At 33.3% G+C, this 20,145-nt stretch overlaps 2 protein-coding genes and 1 non-coding gene across 5 annotated transcripts; 1 reads left to right on the top strand and 2 right to left on the bottom strand.

Moving 5' to 3' along the window:
* Window positions 1-329: 329 nt before the first annotated feature.
* TRNAK-CUU lies at window positions 330-402 on the top strand. Its single transcript has one exon. It is a non-coding gene; the product is annotated as a tRNA-Lys (tRNA).
* Window positions 403-2,149: 1,747 nt separating this feature from the next.
* On the bottom strand, window positions 2,150-3,906 carry LOC123218604 (expansin-A4). Its single transcript, XM_044640111.1, has 3 exons — window positions 3,685-3,906; window positions 3,287-3,605; window positions 2,150-2,825 (listed from the first exon to the last, which is right to left on the bottom strand). The coding sequence occupies exons 1-3, from the start codon at window positions 3,833-3,835 to the stop codon at window positions 2,516-2,518; spliced, it is 780 nt and encodes a 259-aa protein (XP_044496046.1). The 5' UTR covers window positions 3,836-3,906; the 3' UTR covers window positions 2,150-2,515.
* An 8,154-nt stretch (window positions 3,907-12,060) lies between these two features.
* LOC123218584 (ribonuclease II, chloroplastic/mitochondrial) lies at window positions 12,061-18,888 on the bottom strand. Of its 3 annotated transcripts, none has more exons than XM_044640082.1 (15): window positions 18,481-18,888; window positions 17,311-17,467; window positions 17,066-17,179; window positions 16,899-16,976; window positions 16,702-16,833; window positions 16,219-16,440; window positions 15,875-16,057; window positions 15,410-15,472; window positions 15,191-15,297; window positions 14,932-15,081; window positions 14,181-14,340; window positions 13,518-13,913; window positions 12,857-13,081; window positions 12,577-12,769; window positions 12,061-12,487 (listed from the first exon to the last, which is right to left on the bottom strand). In XM_044640082.1, exons 1-14 carry the CDS (start codon window positions 18,747-18,749, stop codon window positions 12,644-12,646), a joined length of 2,382 nt encoding a protein of 793 aa, XP_044496017.1. In that variant the 5' UTR covers window positions 18,750-18,888; the 3' UTR covers window positions 12,061-12,487; window positions 12,577-12,643. The 3 variants fall into 3 exon arrangements, with proteins under 3 accessions (XP_044496017.1, XP_044496025.1, XP_044496033.1); XM_044640090.1 differs by having other exon boundaries at window positions 12,857-13,033; XM_044640098.1 differs by having other exon boundaries at window positions 17,311-17,453.
* Window positions 18,889-20,145: the final 1,257 nt, after the last annotated feature.

The following is a 20,145-nucleotide window of genomic DNA, read 5'->3' as shown; positions in this document are numbered from 1 at the left end:
GGTTGGAAAAAGTTGTCCTACCAAAAGTACTTTCAAAGACTACAACCACAGCCTTGTAGGCACATTTAACTTCGTGTTGGCGGTGGGTTGTTTCAGCTTCAACCCTTCTTCCACGTTAAGGGAGAGAAAAATACTAGTAGTAGAAAAAATGTGTATAAAGGATTTCATGTGTTTATTAATTTTGTCAATTTCATGGAGAAAGAATTAAAAAAGAAAAATTATAATTATTAAAAGCTCCCTCATAATAAAATTTCTAAGGAAAATAAAATACACCCTACCCTACTAATTAATAAGAACAAAATCATTTTTAAGTGGCGAAATTTTAAACAGCCATCTTAGCTCAGCAGTAGAGCACATGGCTCTTAACCATGTGGTCGTGGGGTTCATTCCCCACAGATGGCGGTAAGTTTTATTGGGCCGATCGATCTCACACTCAAAGTTCCCACCTCTTTGCTTGGGCTCGTCAATTATTAAGCTTAAAGCCCATTCGAGGCCTCAAAACAATGGTTGGAAACACAGAATAAAAATTGGCACTCAATTTGCTAAACTATACGTCAATAATTCTGAATCAAAATCATCATCGTTTTGGCATATATGCAGAACTTCAAGTTTCAATGTGAACCTCAAATCAAAATCCCAATTGCAATTCTGTTTTTTATGCAATTTTATTGACAACAATCAAAACTTGGTTGCACTTGGTTATGCAAAGTGGGGTCTTGATGCCTATTGTTTTCATATATACCGAAAGTTGGTTTTTCAGATCATATAAATTGATAAGGTATAAAAGCTAAGTAGTATACCATTCTTTCTTTACAAGCTGCAGACAAGTTTTCCCTCTTTTTGCCCACCACTTAATCTTATCTTAATAGAACCTACCACCGCCCCCCTTATTGTTTTTCTCACTGTAAACTTTGTTTCCTTTTTCTTTAGTCTAGCGAAACCAACAGTTAATTGGAATCAAATGGTTAACTTTAATCTACTTTAGGGTAAAATTTTGTTTGTCTAGTTTGGTCTATGATATCATAAAGAGTGAGATAAAGTGCTCTGCCAATTTCCCTCTCTCCCTTTGGGAAATTGAAGCTATCGCTATAGGAGGAATCATAAGAAAGCAAGCAAGTGATAGGCCACTAAAGAGAGAATCTTGGCTTAAGTCAAAATAGTCACAAAACCTAGGTTGATTCTAGAGAAATATTATAGCCAATCTTTACGTTTTCTATATTGCCCTCATTTTAAAAATCTAGACAACTATATCTCCATAGCATCTTTTACAACAACATTGGGTTTGGTTAAAGTTATAGAAAGAGTATCTGATAATTTATAAGAAATAAAATATTTTAATAATTTTTTTATTAATTTTATTATAATTATATTTTTATTTATTAATTTTTTAAAGAAATTATTTTTAATTAATATAACAAATAATATTAAAATATTTTTAAATAATTATATATAATGATATTTAAATAAAATAATATTTTTATTATTATTATCTAATATAATAATTATTTTTATTTATAAAATTTTATTAAATATAATAATAATAATTTATACTAACAATATTATAAAACTCTATCTTGGAATGCGTGATGGTCCCTGCAACTTTAAACTACGGGATTGAGACCAGTGAGTGAGCCTAAACCAACAACCTCCGCTTTGTGTATGGTATGTCCTACAACACTTGGATTCCGGTCCGGAGGTAGGAAGCTGTTTGGTGCCAAACTAAATGCGAGCTGGCTGGCAAGCAGTACACACAAAAGAGGAAACAGCCAATAACCAGGGGACATTTACAGATCTGGATTCCCATCAAGACCTTCATCTGAAAAGCCCCACATATTGATTTCTACTCAACACCAAGATTAACCCAAGCATTCAATTAGGAAAAAAAAGATGATATTAGCCCTACCGAACCTCTAGATAATGTAAACTTATTCAACATTGTAAATGATGGGCACATTTCACAAGAAATCCAGTTATCTTCAGAACTAGTATTTCTTCTTTTACTTAAATATATTTTGTCAGAATTTCCACTTACGGACCTACTAAAAGATAAACCAGTGGAGCCATCCACACATGGCCCCAATGACAGCCACCGACAACTGGGGACATGGCAACAGTAATACAGAAATTAAAATCCATACATACACACATATAAGTCAATTAAAATATATTACATATTTATAAGTAAAACATATTATATATCACCAGGGCTGCGGGCTACATGGTTTCTTCTTGCAGCCACCTTCAGCCTCTTACACTTTAACAAATGGCTGGTTTTTTACTATTATCACCGAGCCAAAATGACAAGTCCAACAGAAAGAAAGAAGGGAAGAAAAGCAAATGCCACACTCTTACTTTAGTCATTTTTCCAACTTAACTATCACAATCATTTTTTTACTCACTCTGACTTTAACTTGAATCCTAATGTAAAATCCCATTTCGCCCATCACTTCAAATTTTCCCGGGAAAATGAGGGAAAACAAATTTGAAAGCGGGAGATGAAATTTTTTTTTTTTAATCAGACACGGAAATTCTTTCCCGTGAAGGTTTGACCGAACTGCCAATTAGGTGGTGCCACGTTCCATGAAGTTGATGTACGGCGATCACTGCCCGTGACCCTAAATGAAAGAGCCTGGCCCACGAGTACAGCATTTGATTGCCAGTTTTGCCCCCAGTTACGGCTCATGCTCAACCATCCCGTCTTAGTTCCCTTCACGCTCACGCGCACAATGTCTCCCGCACCAGCCACGTTGGTCACCAGCACCAAGTTAAAGTAACGGAAACCGTTAACGGTGAATCTGATTCCACCATGCTTTCTGCATGGCACCCTGCAGACGAATCATACAACCAATCAACAAATCGTCACCGTGACAGTTAAGGGCACCTTTAAAAAGGGTTAAACACCCGAAGCTTCCGCGAAACAGAAACTCATTTTACTGTAGGGCACAGAGTCCCAAGAAATTGTGACGAGTGACCCAACACGCGCGTGGGAGAACGTGAAACGTGTCCCAGATTTTCTTGCTTTAGGACACTGCCCCACCCTTACTTTCCGGTTATTTTTTGTGCTATTTACGATAATGTCCTTGTGAAAGTGAAAATATGGGTAAGGGCTTAAATAATAAAGGCAACTCTTTTCAGTCTCAGTTCGTTTCAAGAAAAGAAAATAACTATTAATTATTCAAAATTAAAATAAAAAGTTTGACCAATTTTTTCCATTCTTCATCATTCTTATAAACCAAGTAAAATGACGAAAAAATGTGTAAAATGATGAGCATTTCGGCAAACTCACCTGCGGTAAGCAACGGGAACAATACCAGCATGGTACTCGGCGATCTTGAGGAACACGGGCATGGCGAGGTCAAAGTGAGGGCGGGGAGGGTTGCACCATCCGCCATTGTCGGACGGCAGAGCGAAGTTTGGCGGGCAGAAGTTGGTTGCAGTAACGACGATAGAAGGACCGCCAGAGTGGCACCATCTGGGGTCATTGGCGCACTTAATCTCAAAGCACGCGCCGCAGCTTAGACCGTTGTTAAACAGAGCCGTACTTAATGCAGCGGTGTTGACACCGTAGCCTTGGCTGTAAAGATTCCCGTAGCCACAAGCACCACCTAAAAAACACACCACCAGTCGGTCACTTACACACAAGTAGTAAAATATAGAGAAATGTAAGGGCAAACAAATCTATACCCATGGTTCCGGAGGCGTCACTGCCACCGTAGAAAGTAGCATGGGCAGTCTGCCATGGCCCACCAGTGAAAACACCAGGAATTTTGGCATTCACCGCTGCGAAAGAGGAGAGTGCAAGTAAAGCATAACAGAGCACATTTGCAATGGCCATTGTGTGCGAAAAGTTTGAACAGAAAGAAAGAGAGAAAGAGAGAGAGAGAGAGAGAGAGAGAGAGAGAGAGAAGAATGGCACAAAGCGGGAAGAGCGTGAGGGGGCACTTATAGAGAGAGAAGGTCAGGGTTAAAGAGAATGAGCAGTGAAATGTAATTAATAGCGTTTGTTACTGCGAATCATTTCTTCCTTTGAGATCGCATTAAAGTTAAAGCGAGGGCGAGAGATTTATGGAATTTTATTTGTTTTTGTATTTGGGTTTGCTGAGTTGGATGAGGTGAGGTGAGTTGTGGGCTATAACATGTGAGCAACACATGGGTGATTCATGTTAAATTTGCTTGGTCAGATCAAGGCAAGTGTGGAATTTTGATGACAAATGCCACATGGTATTTGACTGAATAAATAAATTAAAGGAATTCCAAAATATGAGATTATGACTCTGAGATTTGTTAGCATTATATCAATATCAAATTTTTTTTCCAAACTAAAAAATCAACAATCCCTAAATCCCCAATTATATTCCTTCATTTTGGTTGTGCGAATATGTTCCTGTAGCAACAAATTGTTTTGAGACAGCAAGAATTCCCTCTTGGACAACGGAATGGTATAAAATTGAATTAAAAATGTTAAATGGCTGACCAATAGAGTTAAATTAAAGAAGGCGGCTTTAGAATTACACCACCCAAATTGCTTGCTAGTCTTGAATTGATCCTACCCAACTTGAACTCCCTTTGCTTCTTTTGCATGGCAATTTTTGTATAGGGCATAATATTGTAACTTTCATTTAAAGAACATTTCAATCTTTTTGTATATTGTATAGAAGATTCAATCCTCAATGACCATGATTGAGAATTTTTTGATCATCTTTCTCTTACTAATGGATGAACCATAATCAACTTGTATTGGGAACAATTATTCAAATGTGTGAACAAAAACAAATCCAACTAAAATGGAGGATTTTTTCAAACAAGGAGTTGAATAGCAAGCACTCTTTCCATTTCTTTTCAAGAAATAAGTGGGTTATTTCATCACAAAATTATGCTCGATTTCATATATCGAAGAAGGGTTTGGTATAAAATCCCTAATTCAAACATAACTTTTAAATAACAATGTCATATTAAGAGACTGCAATTAGAAAGTTTGCACATTCAAATGAGGCCAAAAAACTTGTTCCCACCCAAGGTACAATGAAAACCCAAAGCGATCCCCTCCAATTTTCAAAACTTAAACACTAATTTATGAGTAAAATTTTATTAAAAAACTTAATTAAAATTAAGAGTAAAATCATCATTCAACAAAAAAATTTAAAAACATAAAATTCATCATATTTTTTTTTATATTTTAAAAACTAACAACTTTACTATTGCCTAAAGTTTTCAAACTTTGAAAAGTAGTATTCTTCCCCCCTTCAAACTTAAAGTTTTTTTCCTTCCAACTCTAGCGACCATCTCTGGTGAATGACAACTAACCTTTCTTCCTCTTGGTGATGCCCCTTGATTTGAAACCCATTTTTCCTAGACAAAATTCAGACGTCCTTTTGTCTCGATTAAAAAAACTAAACAAAGGAGCCCTTTGTTTGGGTGATAATGACAACATGACCAAGGCATCATCTTCATCTGGGATGACATCTTCATCGTCTTTTTTGATTTAGATGTGGTTTGGGGGCTTCGGATCTAAAGGCATCGTAAAAAATAAAGAAAGACAAAATATCATTTATCGAAGATGGTGATAAGAGTAAAGAGGAAGAAAACCCTAAATTTTTGTTAGGAGGAGAGATATACTACTTTTTAATATTTAAAAATTTTAGACATGAGTAAAATTATTGATTTTTAAAATTTATAAGAAAAAATATAATAAATTTTATATTTTAAATAATAATTCTATCATTAACTTTTGTGAAGCTTTTTAATAAAATTTTGCTAATAAATAGTTGATTGAGTTTTCAAAGATGGAAAGGAGATCACTTTGGTTTTGTCTACTTGGGTGGGAAAAGTCTTAAAAGCCTTACTGCCCACGAAACCGCGTAAAATTGATGGGGACCACGTATCGCGTGGCCTCTGTATATTGTACGTATTCATCTAAGCCCTACCAAGTGGACCCCACCTCTATCAAATGGACGGCCCATGATTTTCATTTTGCTCATCTGGTTTCTCTCTATTTCGTACGTCGCAAATAATTGTTGTTTTTACTGTATTTAATTTACCAGCTGGAGTTACATACATTTAATCGTCGACAAGTTGATGGAGGAAGAGGTGCCACGTCGTCGTATTGGGTGAATTTGTGGTTAAATTTCACAAATTTATGACGTTAAATTTCACAAATTTATGACATTAAATTATGATGGGTGAACGGGATTATTGTAGTCAATAATATAATTTTTTATATAAATAATAATAATATATCAATAAAATTATATATAATTATTATACGTATATAAATATGTATATATTTATATATATTATCATATAATTGAATAATTTTAAATTAAAGATAAAATAACACTTAATTATGTAATAACACATATAAATATATATAATTATGTATTTAAAATAAATATATATAATATTACTTATATTATATTATCATATAACTGAAATTTTTTTATTTTTTATTTTTAATTATTTAATTATATAATGATATATTATTATTTATTTATAAAATAATACATAAAAATTATTCCCATACCACAACTTGTATTATTATTAGCATAACATGTTAAATAATATTTTATAAGATGCATTGATTTCTATACTTATGAGATCATACAACAACATTAATGGTGGTCACATTAAAAATATTAATGATATATTATTTATTATTTTCCTTCCTATCCGAGGCAAAAATGCTTCAACCCCGTTAATTTGATGATGCTATTATAGTCACGTCATGACATTTGAGTAATGTTAAGTGTAAGAGTTTTGAAATTTTAATTAAATATTTAAATAATATATTATTAAATATTATTTTATTTTTAATTTAAAATTATTTAATTATATTATGACATATATTTTAATTGGTATGCCAAAATTTGCATCAAGGAAAACTTTGATCACATTTGAGGGTCACATCAACTACAAGTAACGGCATGTGGCCTAGTCCGTAATCTAATCTATTTACAAGTGAATTCAAAGGGTCAAGTCAAGGAAGGATTCAAAGCCATCCATCAAGAAAAGGCTCAAAGATCTCAACTTTTCCCATGTGACTCGAATTATTGTTTGGTCGCTTCTTCTCTTTTTTCTTCAAATTCTTCCATCCTCCTAATCTTCTATATCGATAACCCCCACCCATGTGCCTTCACAAATTGCCTTTCCTTTTCTTTTCCATTTTCCCCCCATTAATATTTTATACCCATTTTAATCCCATCCTTTTAATAAGATATCTTGAACTTGTCTTATGTTTCATATATAGATAATGCTTTTTTTTGGTTTCTGTTTCAAAATCCCATAAAAGCCATTTGTGCTTGGATCTTATAGAAATATTTGTTTTCATGACACCCATTTTTATCTACGTTGATCTTTGTTGGGCGGTGTAAGACGTGTCCGATACTCTAAGGGTATTTTTGTTATTTCATTATAATATTCAGGGCTTAAGAGATTAGGTCATCTGGTACTGGTGTTAAACAATGATAGACGGTGCAGATTAGTTCATTAATTGAAAACATGAAGTAGTGAAAACATTTATAAAAGGAGACTGACCAATCAGATGGGTCGAATCTGCCACGTCAGGAAACGAATTGAAGTCGTCTTCACCAACCATAACCATGCAGGAACCCACCACATGCTTGCCCAGACATGTGAACGTGCCTCCTAAATTATTTTCTCGATTCCTCCTGATCTCCATCTTCACGTTCTTCAAGCTTATTTTAAAACAATAAATAAATAATTCATATTTTCCGATTGAAGTCAAGTTATCTTCAAGAGGGTCGTTTCAAATTACTAATATTTTTATTATAGCTGAAGCAAACAATGGCAGGCATCACAAGTAGAACCCCCCCACATGGAAGCCGCAATCAATCGGTTTTCTTAAGAGAGCTTCTCATTGCTTTCGCAAATCGCAGCCTTCTGTCTCATCAACTTTTCCTTCTACACATGTAACTTTGCCAACATGATTAAGCTCATTACAGCCGACCACCCTTTTTTGATGTGAACCTCTTATCAACAAACTAGTAAACCTTGACTTGATTAAGTAATCTAATAATTTATTATTCCTCTCGTTTCAGTACGAATATATTAAAAAGTCTTTTAATAAATAAACGTAAATAAGAATTCAAAATCATGTATAAAAATAAATACAAATTAAAATGAATTTATACATTTTTTATTATAGTTTATAGATAAAATAATTATTTTTTATTTAATAATAAATAAAACAATATCGTTTTGTTAATAAATTATAAATTCAAATTATAAACTCGATTCATAAAATTAAATTATAAATTTAAACTGAATTTAAATTACAAATATAAATTATAAATTTAAACTAAACCTGAGTGAGATTAAACTAAATTTTCCTTAATTTGAGTTGGATTTAAAAATCAAGCTAATTTTTAAGAGGGGGACTATTCCAAGATTAGATGGAATTATTCCAAGGCTGATTTTCTAATTTAGGTGTAATAATGCAAGCCACTAATTGAAATATTCCATTTATTACCATAAATTCTTGCGTCGGTGAAAAATTTTCCAAATTATAAACAATAATTATAATACTTAATTTCCAATCATTTTGATAATATATTATATTAATTAATATTTGACTATTAGAGGCGAATAATTGATTTATTTATTAATCCAATTTTGTAAGCAAAGAAAGGATCCGTACCACTTATGGGAATTCATTAATTATTATCATTAAACTTATTAATTTGTCGGTTGGGCCTTCATGTAAGTTGCAATTAATCACATATTAATTTATGATTAATATTAATTAATCTCAGGGGATTCTCCTGTTGACTTTTTAGTCTTTTGAATTTTACTTGATATAATTTTTTATGATCCAATTTGACTTTCTGATTAGGATTTATATAATATTATTTTATAATTAAAATAAGTTTTTATTTTTTTTTCTTCGGACCAAAGTCTCCATCAACTAGTGTTTGCTTTTTCTTGTTAATTGAGTTATGTAATTATATTAATTACTATTTAATTTAGATATCCTGTAAATCACCCAATTTTATCATGGTGATTGAGTTGATAAATTTTGAGACGAAGTGATCAAATCAGATTTATAATTAGTAAATCAGATAAGTTAAAATTTTTATAAATATAACAGAGATTTGAATCTAGATATTTTCCCTGTAATGACTAATGTTCCATCACTAAAGCAAATAATAACATATTAAATTGTTTATACAAGTCAATTTTTACAGTTTCTACTGTCATGACCTTTCTTTTTATTTTATTTTTTTATTACAATTTCTTGAAAAATTTTAGGGTTTTTGGTGATTTCCTGGCTGTCGTTGTACAGAGAAAAAAAACAGATAGGCTTAAAAGGACATGTCACATGTCAAGTCAATTTTGGAAGATATGGTGAAAATGTAGTACTATCCCTAAAAATCTATCTTAATTTACACAAGTGTTCATAATACTCTTAGGAGCAATACATGGCAAATAATTCAACAAGTACAAAATTCGAATAATGGTTCATTCAAACTTAATTCGAATTCATAATATTTAATTCAAAATTGAGTTTAAGCTTGTTTGAGTTAATATATAGTATTTGTATAAGAGTGTAAATAAAACTAAAACTCTTATCGAAAAAACAAATAAGTTAAATTCGAGTCAGACTATCAAACAAAAACTCTTGTTGGAGTTTAGGTCATTCAAATAGAATATAGATTCGAATCTAAATCGGTTTGAATTGACCCCCTATTTATGATATAAACTCATCCACGTATATGCAATAATTTTATTTTTTTAATTATTTTTTAGATAAAATATGAAAATAAAATTACGTGTACTTAGTTTGGAGTATTAATGATAATTAAATAGATTAATTAGATGAGGGGGGAGAGAGAGAGAGAGAAAAGGAGAAATGTGAAGAGAAAAAGTAAGCAACAAGAATGGAGATGAATCCTTTTCAAAGGGGACAACCATCGGACATCAAATGACACAATTTCTGCCCAAACCCACCATCTCATTTCAAATATTTCAGTTCATACATGGGTATGTATATATGTACATGGTTCGAACAGTGAAAAGGCCGAAATATTGGTCAAAAATTGAATTGGGGGTGACCCAACAAGATATCCAAATAGCCCCTCCTGGATTATTTTGGTACCACAGAGAAGTAGCCACAGGTATCTATCAGAAATCATAGTATTTCATCAGTGAGTGATGAGCAGGAATTTTCAAAATATGTTAACGCGTTTGGTGGAGAAGTTGAAGAAGTAACATGTAAATTAAAATAGGAAATCTGTGGTATGTTAATGTCCTCTTTTCATCTCTGCATGGCCCCCATAACTCATTAACAACATCAACCACACCATCCCCATATATATCTATATCATCAAGCTTATTGATAAAGGCCCGACCTAAAAGCTTGATTGTGTAAAATGGGTACTTATTTTTTGCTCTTTTTTTTTTTTCAATAACAAGAAACTTTGTCTGAACTAGATTATCACTTTTAGGATTGAATTAATCATATCGAGTAAGACAAATTATAGATTCAGTAACTAACCTCATAACCATTGAACCAGATAAATTAAAATTTTGATTTTAATACGTCGTTAGAAAAAATTTAAATTTATATTCTTTTATGCATAAAACTTATTTTTTTACCAGTCAAGTTATCAATGAAGAGTTATTCGTATATCTTTATATAATTTTATATTTATGAAATAAGAGAAAAAAGATGATATTGCAATTATATAAAGATTAAATCTTGGTGCATTGTATGTTGATATCTAGATGGACCGTATTGATCATAAAATCTCTTCCACATATATAGGAGACCATTGAATTATCTGATAATGATAGGAGGGAGAACTAGAATGTGACTTTATGATAATAAGAGGCTCAAATGACGTATGGATAAGAACATAAAAATAACAAATATTGTCATGAGTCACCATTCTTATCCTAGTCAAATTTGTGAGTTCACCGACTCACAGATGATGTGCTTAATCAGTGCATTTCTCCCTAAGAGAATTCTGACCGCGCAAGAACCTATAAAAAAATATTTTTTACTAATATTTATTTTAAAAAACTATGAAAAAATAATATTAATATATTTGGTTGATGGTACAATTGATGATACATCAATTATGGATGCTCTTTCTTTCTTCTATCCCCAACATTGAAAGAGTAAAAAAGATTTCATGAAGTGAGTTACTCAGCAAAGAATAATACCATATAAATTATCTGTTCAATATTATACATATTTATTTTAAATATATAAATTTATATATATTATTACATAATTAAAAATATAATTTTATATTTTAAATAAAAAAATAAAAAAATATTTAATTATATAATAATATATATAAATATATATATATTTATATACTTAAAATAAATACATATTATCTATGCCTTTGAATATACAAAATAAAATCAGAGATCCGGAATTTGCGTATCCAGCTCTAGGATTGCTCAGTGCTTCTACGTGATGTGTATTAATGCATGTCTCATGTCGGCGTGGGCCATCATCATCCGGTTCAATTTATTCGCATTACAATTCAAACTATCACATGTATCTTTTAATTTATACATGTAAAATAATATACATACGGGTATAAATAAATATAAATAAATTAATGTACCATTTTATAATTAAATAATTTAATTTTTTTATAACTAATTTTAAACCATTTAAGAAGAATTTGTGGAATGGTTAGATTTGTAGTTAGTTTTCACAAGATTAGAGATTTAGAGTCCTCTCATAAGTACTAGTATGGTGTCAATAAAACCATATTCAACCAGTTCTCAGTGAGGAGTTTGTGAAAGAAAAGTGGGGACTTCAACATTTTATGAGAAAGATAAAATTTGTCAGAGAAAAAAAAAAAAAAAACAATGAGGGTAAAGATCAAATAGATGAGAAATAAAAATAATTTCCTATTTTACTCAAAAAATAGAGATGTGCTCTTACACTTCAAAAGGCCCATCCACCAGCCCAATAGCTTTCAAGGCCCAAGTTACTTACCAGCCCATGTAGTGTGCTCGCTGATCACCGTCAACCTTTATCTCAGTTTTCAAATCATACAGTGAAAAATATAAAGGTTCATATCCTCCAAATTCAATTTATGAAGTGAAAATTAGAACGTATCAAGAAAACAATCATACAAGTCTGAGAAAATAGTCTTCTTTTTTACATATACATTTTAATTTTAGAAATTACAATTCAATTTTCTACTTCTCTATACCAAAAACAAGACTGCAGACTAAAATCACTCTGTTTCCAATGATGCATTACCAACCGACTTATTCTCCGTCTGACTTGCAAACAAACGCTGCGGCGAGCCCTTTAAGTAATATCTGCTTTCTATCACATGGTTGGACAATGAGCAATCTGAAACAGTGAATGTGTGGGATCGAATAATTTATGCTTCTCGATACATTTTCCTGGAGATGTCATTTGACCTTGTTTCAATGAATGAGGCTTCGGAGGAGTTATGGTTCAGCAAAATTGTTTTGTCCCAATACAATGAATAAACTGCAAGTTCAATCAGATCTCGTCATTCTAACAAAATCACTATTACTATCAGATCTGGCAATGAGTGTGGATAAAGGAACAGTGCTTACCCATTTTCAATATCAAAGCAGGATTCTTCATACTTCTCCATATCAAATTATTCCAAACAATCTGTTTCTACAAGCTAATAGCTTCCTTAAGATAAAGAACATCATCTCGCGGATGAGCTTCTTCCACCTGAACTTCAATCTCATCTCCAATTTGTGTTCCCACAGACACCCATGCAGATGCTTGAAGTCCCACCTATACAAAATGTAACAACTTATAGTTCAACCGACTAATCCCCCACAAGATGTTAAATCATTAACTCGGTAACCATTAAATGCTTACCTCAACCAATAGTAAGGCTGCAGTACGATCTTTGATAAATCTAAGGATCAATGCACTGTACCGTTTATTTTTGGGTTGCCTTCTCAGAAATTCTATTATCCAATACCGAAGACTACTGTTGCTCAGCTTCCTTGCCACTCTAGTATGCATGTTCACTATGGATGCCATCCCTTCAAGCTGGCCAGAAGAGAAAGGAGGAGGTTCACCTCTAAGAAATGCTTTGATCTACACAAACAGTAATACACAAGTTTTAAGTAGTCAGAATGGATCAGGTCCATTTCTACTCTCGTCTTAGCTTTATTAGTTTATATATTATTATTTCACTAATGGAGGAAGCATTTTTCTCCCACATTTTTTGTTTGGTTGGGGTTGGGGGAATGGATAAGGGTTCGGAAATGGACCATGATAATCACAATATTGAAGGACCACTGATTGTGTCTTCTTTTTGATAAAAAGATCGACAAACAAAGCAAATGCATGCATCAATGAGGTATAGTTTTGGCATGCTAGAAAGATGCAGTACATTCAGCACAGGAAATGAGCTAATAAAGTAAACAGTTTGAGTGCAATGGTGTCCAAGTTCTTGTAGAACTGACAAGAATCTAAAACCCTAACAATCCACTATTACCTACAAGTGTTCAGAAAATTAGAAGAAACTAACCTGATAATGAGCAAGAAGATCCAAATACCTACGAATAGGAGATGTGAACTGAACATAACCAGGAAGCCCCAGAACACCGTGTCGTATTGGTTTCCTGAAATCAATTTCAGCAGCTCGCATTATTTTAACAATGGCAGAGCTCCGAACAGGCCCTTCTGGAAGATGTGCAAATGCAGATACATCAATATTTGATTGAGGCTGTCCTCTGTAGGGTAAAGGAATGTTATTGAATGAACCATAAGTGGCTATTGTTTCCCCACACAGAATCATCATCTCAGAAACAAGACGCATTGCAGGATCAGCCTGGTTTTCGACATATAGGTTAATTACTGGTTCTGGATCTTCAGGATTAGCAACCTTTATACGAGTCTCTAATGTGGCAGTATCAATTGCACCCTGCAGAACCAACAGATAATCAATGCAAGGGGATCTTTTGGGAAAAACAATGCACATATGTAACTTTAGGTATAGAGTGTGCAATGTGTAACTAACAGTATGCATGCTTCTCTTTGTTTTCATTAAAGTTTCTGAGAAAAAATGTCATCACAAACCGCCATTCATTTTCAAAGAAAAATAATCACAGAATATAAAACCAAACTGTTGGAATTCAAAGTAAACTTTGCCCAATTTAGAGTCCACAGTGATACATAAATCAAGCCCAACCTGTCTGAGACGCCATTGAAACCGGAGGGCTGCTGCCTCTGCTAAGAGCCTGAGTTCACTCTCCTCCTCTAGATTTAAATGGAGCAGTTCAGTGGCACTCTCATAGGTCAGCATGTATGTTGGTTTAATGATTGAGTTATCCACCGAATACTCAGCAATGCTGCAATACCCATATCAGACACAATTTCATCAATACAAATAACATCTTTACAAGATTTGCAACTATTGCATACAAGCATGGAATAGTTTATATAATTAGAGTATACATAACCAAAGAGAATATTCCCTATCATCTTAGCGAATATTCTTCACCAACGTGTGAGATAACCTAATATAATGAATTATCACATACCACACTTACCAATCACAATAGCACATAAATAAAGCAAATCTAGTAAGGGTTAATCCAGTTCAATGCATTCAAAACATAAAAACATTTCAGATGAGAGTAGAATGAGGTCAAACTTTGATTTGAAGATCACCCAAGTAATAAGGTAGAATTACCAAAGAAATATCAGAAATATAATCAATCACTTCAAACCCGTTAAAGTAGCAAGTACTTGTAGGTCATATAGCATCCAGACTTCCCAAAAAAGTCTCCATTTCTTACCAATAATAAATTGTTTCCAGATGGCAAAGATTGCCTTCAGATTGTCACATTCAGTCCATCAACTCCATGTTCAATAAACAAATAAAGCAAGCACAGACTTATTAAAAAAAAAAAAAAAGATAAATAAAATTTAAAATTTACCTGCCATCAGAATGCAGAACAACAGATACAGTCACCACATTGCAAACCTCTCCTTGTTTCAAACTCATTCCCTGCATGGCAAGTTTCTCTGGAAACATGGGATAAGTGGCAGTGGACAAGAAAACAGAAGTTCCTCTTTTCATTGCCTCCCTACAATCATAAAATGTATAAAATAATTAACATAGCAGAAAGAAGTTGTATTAGGATTGCAATATGGAATTATTTTAAGAAAAATGCTCTATGAAAATTTGAAAGATACTTGTCCAAGATACTCCCAGGCTCAACATATCTGGTTGGATCAGCAACATGTATATACACTTTAATCCGGCCATCCTGCAACCTTGTTGCACTCAGGGCATCGTCGAGCTACATAATTTTACAACACAAGCAATTCAAGATCAGAGACTAAAAATTTGAAGGAACAAATATTCAGAGTCACCAAGGAACTTTAAGAAGAAAAAATTTGAATAACAAATACCTCATCGGCTTCATCTACATCAATGGCATAAACTTTCAGATGAGTAAGATCTTTCCTATTAAGCTGAACATGAAGAACACCAAGTAAAAATACGCAACAAGACTTCACTGGATGTCATAAAAATAAACAATAATCCTATATCAAATGTCACTTGCTGTATTGAGGGGTGAATTTACTTTTCCAAAAGCTATTTCACTTGTCATCTTAACAACCACACACTCAATTTAACTGCAGGAGCTTTCCCGATAAAGAGCATTCCAATATTTCCCTATTTTCTTTTCTGGGAAGATTATTCTTTCAGATGGTTCTGTTTTCCTTCCTTGGGGAGTGAGAGGACAGAATTCACAGAAAGGATGTAACCAAACCCACAACATCTAGATATCTTTCAGTAGATAATTATAATAAGATCTAAGCATATCTAATTTTATAGGTGTTTCAAAATCAAAAGCAGAACAATCAGATTACCTCGTCTTCATCACATGAATCTATCATATGACTTTCAGCAGCTGATATAATCTCTTCAGAATGATCAGTGTAAATGTTGAACTTCAAAACTTCCAGATTGACATGTACAGGAAAATACCCAATATCTATGAGGAGGTTTACTGCTGAGGATGCTGTTTTTGCTAGTCCCATTGCCTTAAGGATCTGACAAGAAAATATGTTAATTTGAATATAAAGAAATAAAGAATGCTGTTGATATGCACAGATCAAAAGGACAAAGATTTTTTTTTTCTTTCTAAAACGGAAACTTCTGAGATAGCATAGAGACAAGTTTATCTTAACATCTGCCAAGTTAGACAAGTTACCATCCCTGCAATTTTCTTTCGATCATCATCTTTGCATGCATCAATAGCATATGCTTCAAGAGATTCAATTTTGTGTCGGACTTTCTCATCAACCATCCATGAAGATTTGAGAGGTTTAGCATGAGCAGGCATTGCCTTAGCAGACATTAGTTGTTGCACAAACTCCTGTAGTTCTTTCTCGGCAGCCTCCTTTGCAAGCTTCCTACATAAAAGTTCTTCTACCTAGTTTTCCACAGGAATGAGATGCAATCATTGAAGGGATAGAGGCAATCAGAACATTAAGATATTAATCACTGCCTAGCCAAATGGTCAAGCTTCATAAACTTCTAGTATATGCTAGATCATCATCAATAAGTCATAATACATCATTAACTTGAAGGCAAATTGGTTTCAACATATTGTATCTAGCAAACTACATAGGTAGAGCAGAAAGATATATCAGTGTGCACAACAAATGAGGAAACTCTACCATTTCAATTGTACCTGTGCTGTAGATCGAGGTGCATAAATTGAGCGAGAACCTTTAGCTGCAAGCACACTGAAATAGATTTCATCTTTTGATAGCAGAAGGTGGGCACAATAGCTTTCAAGAGGCTCCGCACTACCAAAAATCATCTGCAGAGGGAGGCATGATCATTAAAGGAGCACAAAGACAGATGTTTAACAATTAAAGACAGTACCTCTGCTAGTTCTTCGACAGAGACTGATTTATTCTTTTCAAGAAGCTCAACCCAAGCGAACTCAAGAAGTGCTGGATCCTGGCACCAGAACAACAACTGCAAACTTTAACAACCGGATTGGAAAACAACACAACAGTTGTCATCTTCAGTATGCAAGAAAAACCAACCAAGTTATCCTGAGCTTTCTGGAGAAATTGTGAAATCCCAGAATGATCAAAATTTTCAACACCTGGGACGATAAATGTAATTTGTTGTGGTTTAATGGAGCATGAGACACCATTCTGCATAAGAAGGCCAAGAAACAATAACACTCAAATGAAAACTCCACCAGCTGTTCATTTAAGGAAATAAAAAATAGTTTCAACACCTAGCAACCTATTCAACATGCCGCATTAGGTGTTTCTATTTGAACCTGATCAGACACTATCCAGTTCTTTTTCCCATCTGGTCTCTCTGCAACTGCCAGCAATATACGGTCAGAATCTTTCTTGAACTCCAGAAGCAACCCTTTCTGCAGTACCCGGTTTTCAAGCTTATTTACAAAAAGCTCTCCACCTGACAAACCCACCCTGTAAAGACACTTGACTATCACATTAAATATGCAACCTAAACAAATTGAATAAATACACATATAGGCACACTTAACTATGAATACCAATAAAGTATGAAGACAAGCAAAAATCAGCAGAAGCTTTCGTATATGCTGTTCTGATTTGAGACTAGTGCTTTAGCCCTTACAGAGACTAGAACTATTGAATTGCTTTATTCTATTTTGACAATGGGCTGGAAATAAATTCTTTGAGACCAAGAAAAAAAGATTTGTCACTCAATTAAATCATTTGTTAAGACACAAAAGATACAGAATGATCCTGGTAATTATTTATGCTTCTATATAGTTATATATTGTTCCTTTCTTAGAAATAAGAGACTATGTTAGCAGTGGCAGAGGAAAGCAGAGCCACCATTTTGGAGAAAACAATATGTTATGAATTTAATCATTGTCAAATCTCATCTACACATCAAAGCCACCATATTTCCTAGCAAATTTCATTACTTTGAATCTGCTCAGCATTTTCTATTGTACTTTCTTGATCATTGTTGTTGTGATATTAATAACAACTTTTAAGTAATAATCATTCACATTAGTTAATAAGATTAAAAAATTTAAAATTTTTTTAAATTAAACAAAGAACGGTTTTGCTCATTGTTCCAAACCATGTTCATACACATTCAGTTTATCATTTTCAAAAAACTATAAGCCTTCAATAACAGGAGAAAAAAATTTAATAATCTTGTTCAAACTCAGCTTTCAACTTTGTGGTGCAAAGCTATCTTTGCTATCTAGGTTGTATCACCCCCTCTATTTCTACAAAGATAAGTTGCCCTCTCTGGATAAGATTTTGAACTAAAATGAAGCGACAAAAGTTGCTCAATCGAATTCAAACGATTATATATGATTCTCTCGCTAAAGCTGCGAGCAATTTTACTTCCAAACACTAATTCCGCGCCTTGAGAATAACAACATAAAAAAATAATTCACAATTTGAAACAGCATTTCAAATAATATATATATAAAGCTTACTTGGCGTAAACTCTTTTACGTTTACGCATGGTTTTGAGTTCTTCCATGACACTGTCCACAAGACTATGAACGGAACAGCTGCGAAAACTGGCATGGCTAAGAAACTGTTGCTTGGACCAAAGAATAGGGAGCCGAAACCTTGATTTGGAGTGAAGTCGAAACTGCAAAGTTCGGAAATGGTAAAAACGGCATTGAAACGCAGCGAGTGGGGGAGAAGTAGCGGAGCAAACGATGGAACAAGTGTTAGCGACTCTAACGGCCATAATCATCCGTTAAATGAAGGAGAAACTGAAATTAGAGTTCATAAGGAGAGAGAGGGGAAAATGAAAGCAAACAGAGCGTGAGGTTTTCCTGCAGGAAAAAATATCCGCTGAGGTTTTGGTTTGAGCGCGTTTAGCCGAACCGGGAGGGCTGTGTAAAGAGGATTTGGTTACGAGTACGTGTTGAAGAATATGGGCTTGGATATTTTTATATTGGGCCTTCTGGTCATGATGGGCTCAACGGACTTAATCCAACCCAATTCTTGGTTCATTGTTGTTAACAACACGGGTGGATTTAGATTTTCAGAGCTAATTTTTTATCAGCGAAAAAAAAAAAAAAAACATGAGTGGATTCGGTCTGAGCCAGGGATAGCCTAGGGCGAATCAAGTTCAAATCAAATCTAAAATATCTTATTCAAGTTCAAATTTTAACTTATTTGAATTGATACATAATATCATTGGATGACTATTAGGGAGTTAAATAGTATTATCGAATGGATAAATAGTATTATTGACAATATAAACAATGTCATCTAGAGATGACAATTTGAGTCTTCAAATCAAATCCTTGACTTGCTCTCCCCAAATGAGAAAGGGATTATTTGATAAAATCAAAGACAAAAATAAATATATTCTCGATTCATTCACTCTCTAGTTTATCTCATCTCTTACATATCTTTTAAATATTTAAATATTGAATTATATCTAAAAATTTTGAATTATTACAAATTTACATTGATACCTAATAAATATTTCATTATTTTTTTAGTAAAGATGAAAAAGATAAACAAATTTTTCTAGTAAAGATGGGAAAGGGAAAAGAATTTTCCTGCAAAAATGGGAATGAGAAATGAAGAGAAATTTTTCCCGTGAGGGAGGTGATAAAGATTTCCTATTATCTCTAAAATAGAGACTGGGTGGGACAGAGATGAAAAAATGTTTTCCATGTAAAGACATAGGTGAGAATTAAAGTATTTATCTCTTATCCAGTCTGTTGTCATTCTTAACATCATTAGATGGACAAATGACTTAATCTCAATCTAAATTATCAATATGAGACTTTAACTCGAGAATGACTTGTTTAAATTCAGCGGTAGATTCAAGACGAATCAGCTGGAACCACCCTAGTTGAGAATATATCAAATCTTTGACAATTAAAAAATTCCGTTAGGTTCATAAATTGCAAAACAACGAATGGGGTTAATGACTTTTCTTTGTATTGGCGGTTTCACTATCACATTTCATATTGATGTGTCAAATAGTTGAAATTCAATGCATTGCACCTCAAAAGCCGATGTGATGTTTGTCGGGAGGAGGCTGAACTGAAGCCTCTATTGAGCACAACTTGCAGAAGGGGAAACATACATGCAAGATTCTAAAATCAGTTGCACTGGTACATGTAAAA

This window comes from Mangifera indica, chromosome 1 (assembly GCF_011075055.1).
Source record: "Mangifera indica cultivar Alphonso chromosome 1, CATAS_Mindica_2.1, whole genome shotgun sequence".
Classification (NCBI taxonomy): Eukaryota; Viridiplantae; Streptophyta; class Magnoliopsida; order Sapindales; family Anacardiaceae; genus Mangifera; species Mangifera indica.
The sequence above is the reverse complement of the archived record's forward strand: the minus strand, read 5'-3'. Positions and strand labels throughout refer to the sequence as shown.

What these genes read in the sequence shown, in the direction of transcription:
- LOC123218604 (XM_044640111.1), bottom strand. Translation starts at nt 3,835, where the DNA reads ATGGCCATTGCAAATGTGCTCTGTTATGCTTTACTTGCACTCTCCTCT. An exon ending in TGACGCCTCCGGAACCATGG is followed by an intron (nt 3,606 to 3,684) that starts GTATAGATTTGT and finishes TGTGTTTTTTAG; the next exon opens with GTGGTGCTTGTGGCTACGGG. An exon ending in GTTCCCGTTGCTTACCGCAG is followed by an intron (nt 2,826 to 3,286) that starts GTGAGTTTGCCG and finishes ATTCGTCTGCAG; the next exon opens with GGTGCCATGCAGAAAGCATG.
- LOC123218584 (XM_044640082.1), bottom strand. Translation starts at nt 18,749, where the DNA reads ATGATTATGGCCGTTAGAGTCGCTAACACTTGTTCCATCGTTTGCTCC. An exon ending in CTGTCGAAGAACTAGCAGAG is followed by an intron (nt 16,834 to 16,898) that starts GTACTGTCTTTA and finishes CTCCCTCTGCAG; the next exon opens with ATGATTTTTGGTAGTGCGGA. An exon ending in CCTGGGAGTATCTTGGACAA is followed by an intron (nt 15,082 to 15,190) that starts GTATCTTTCAAA and finishes TTATGATTGTAG; the next exon opens with GGAGGCAATGAAAAGAGGAA.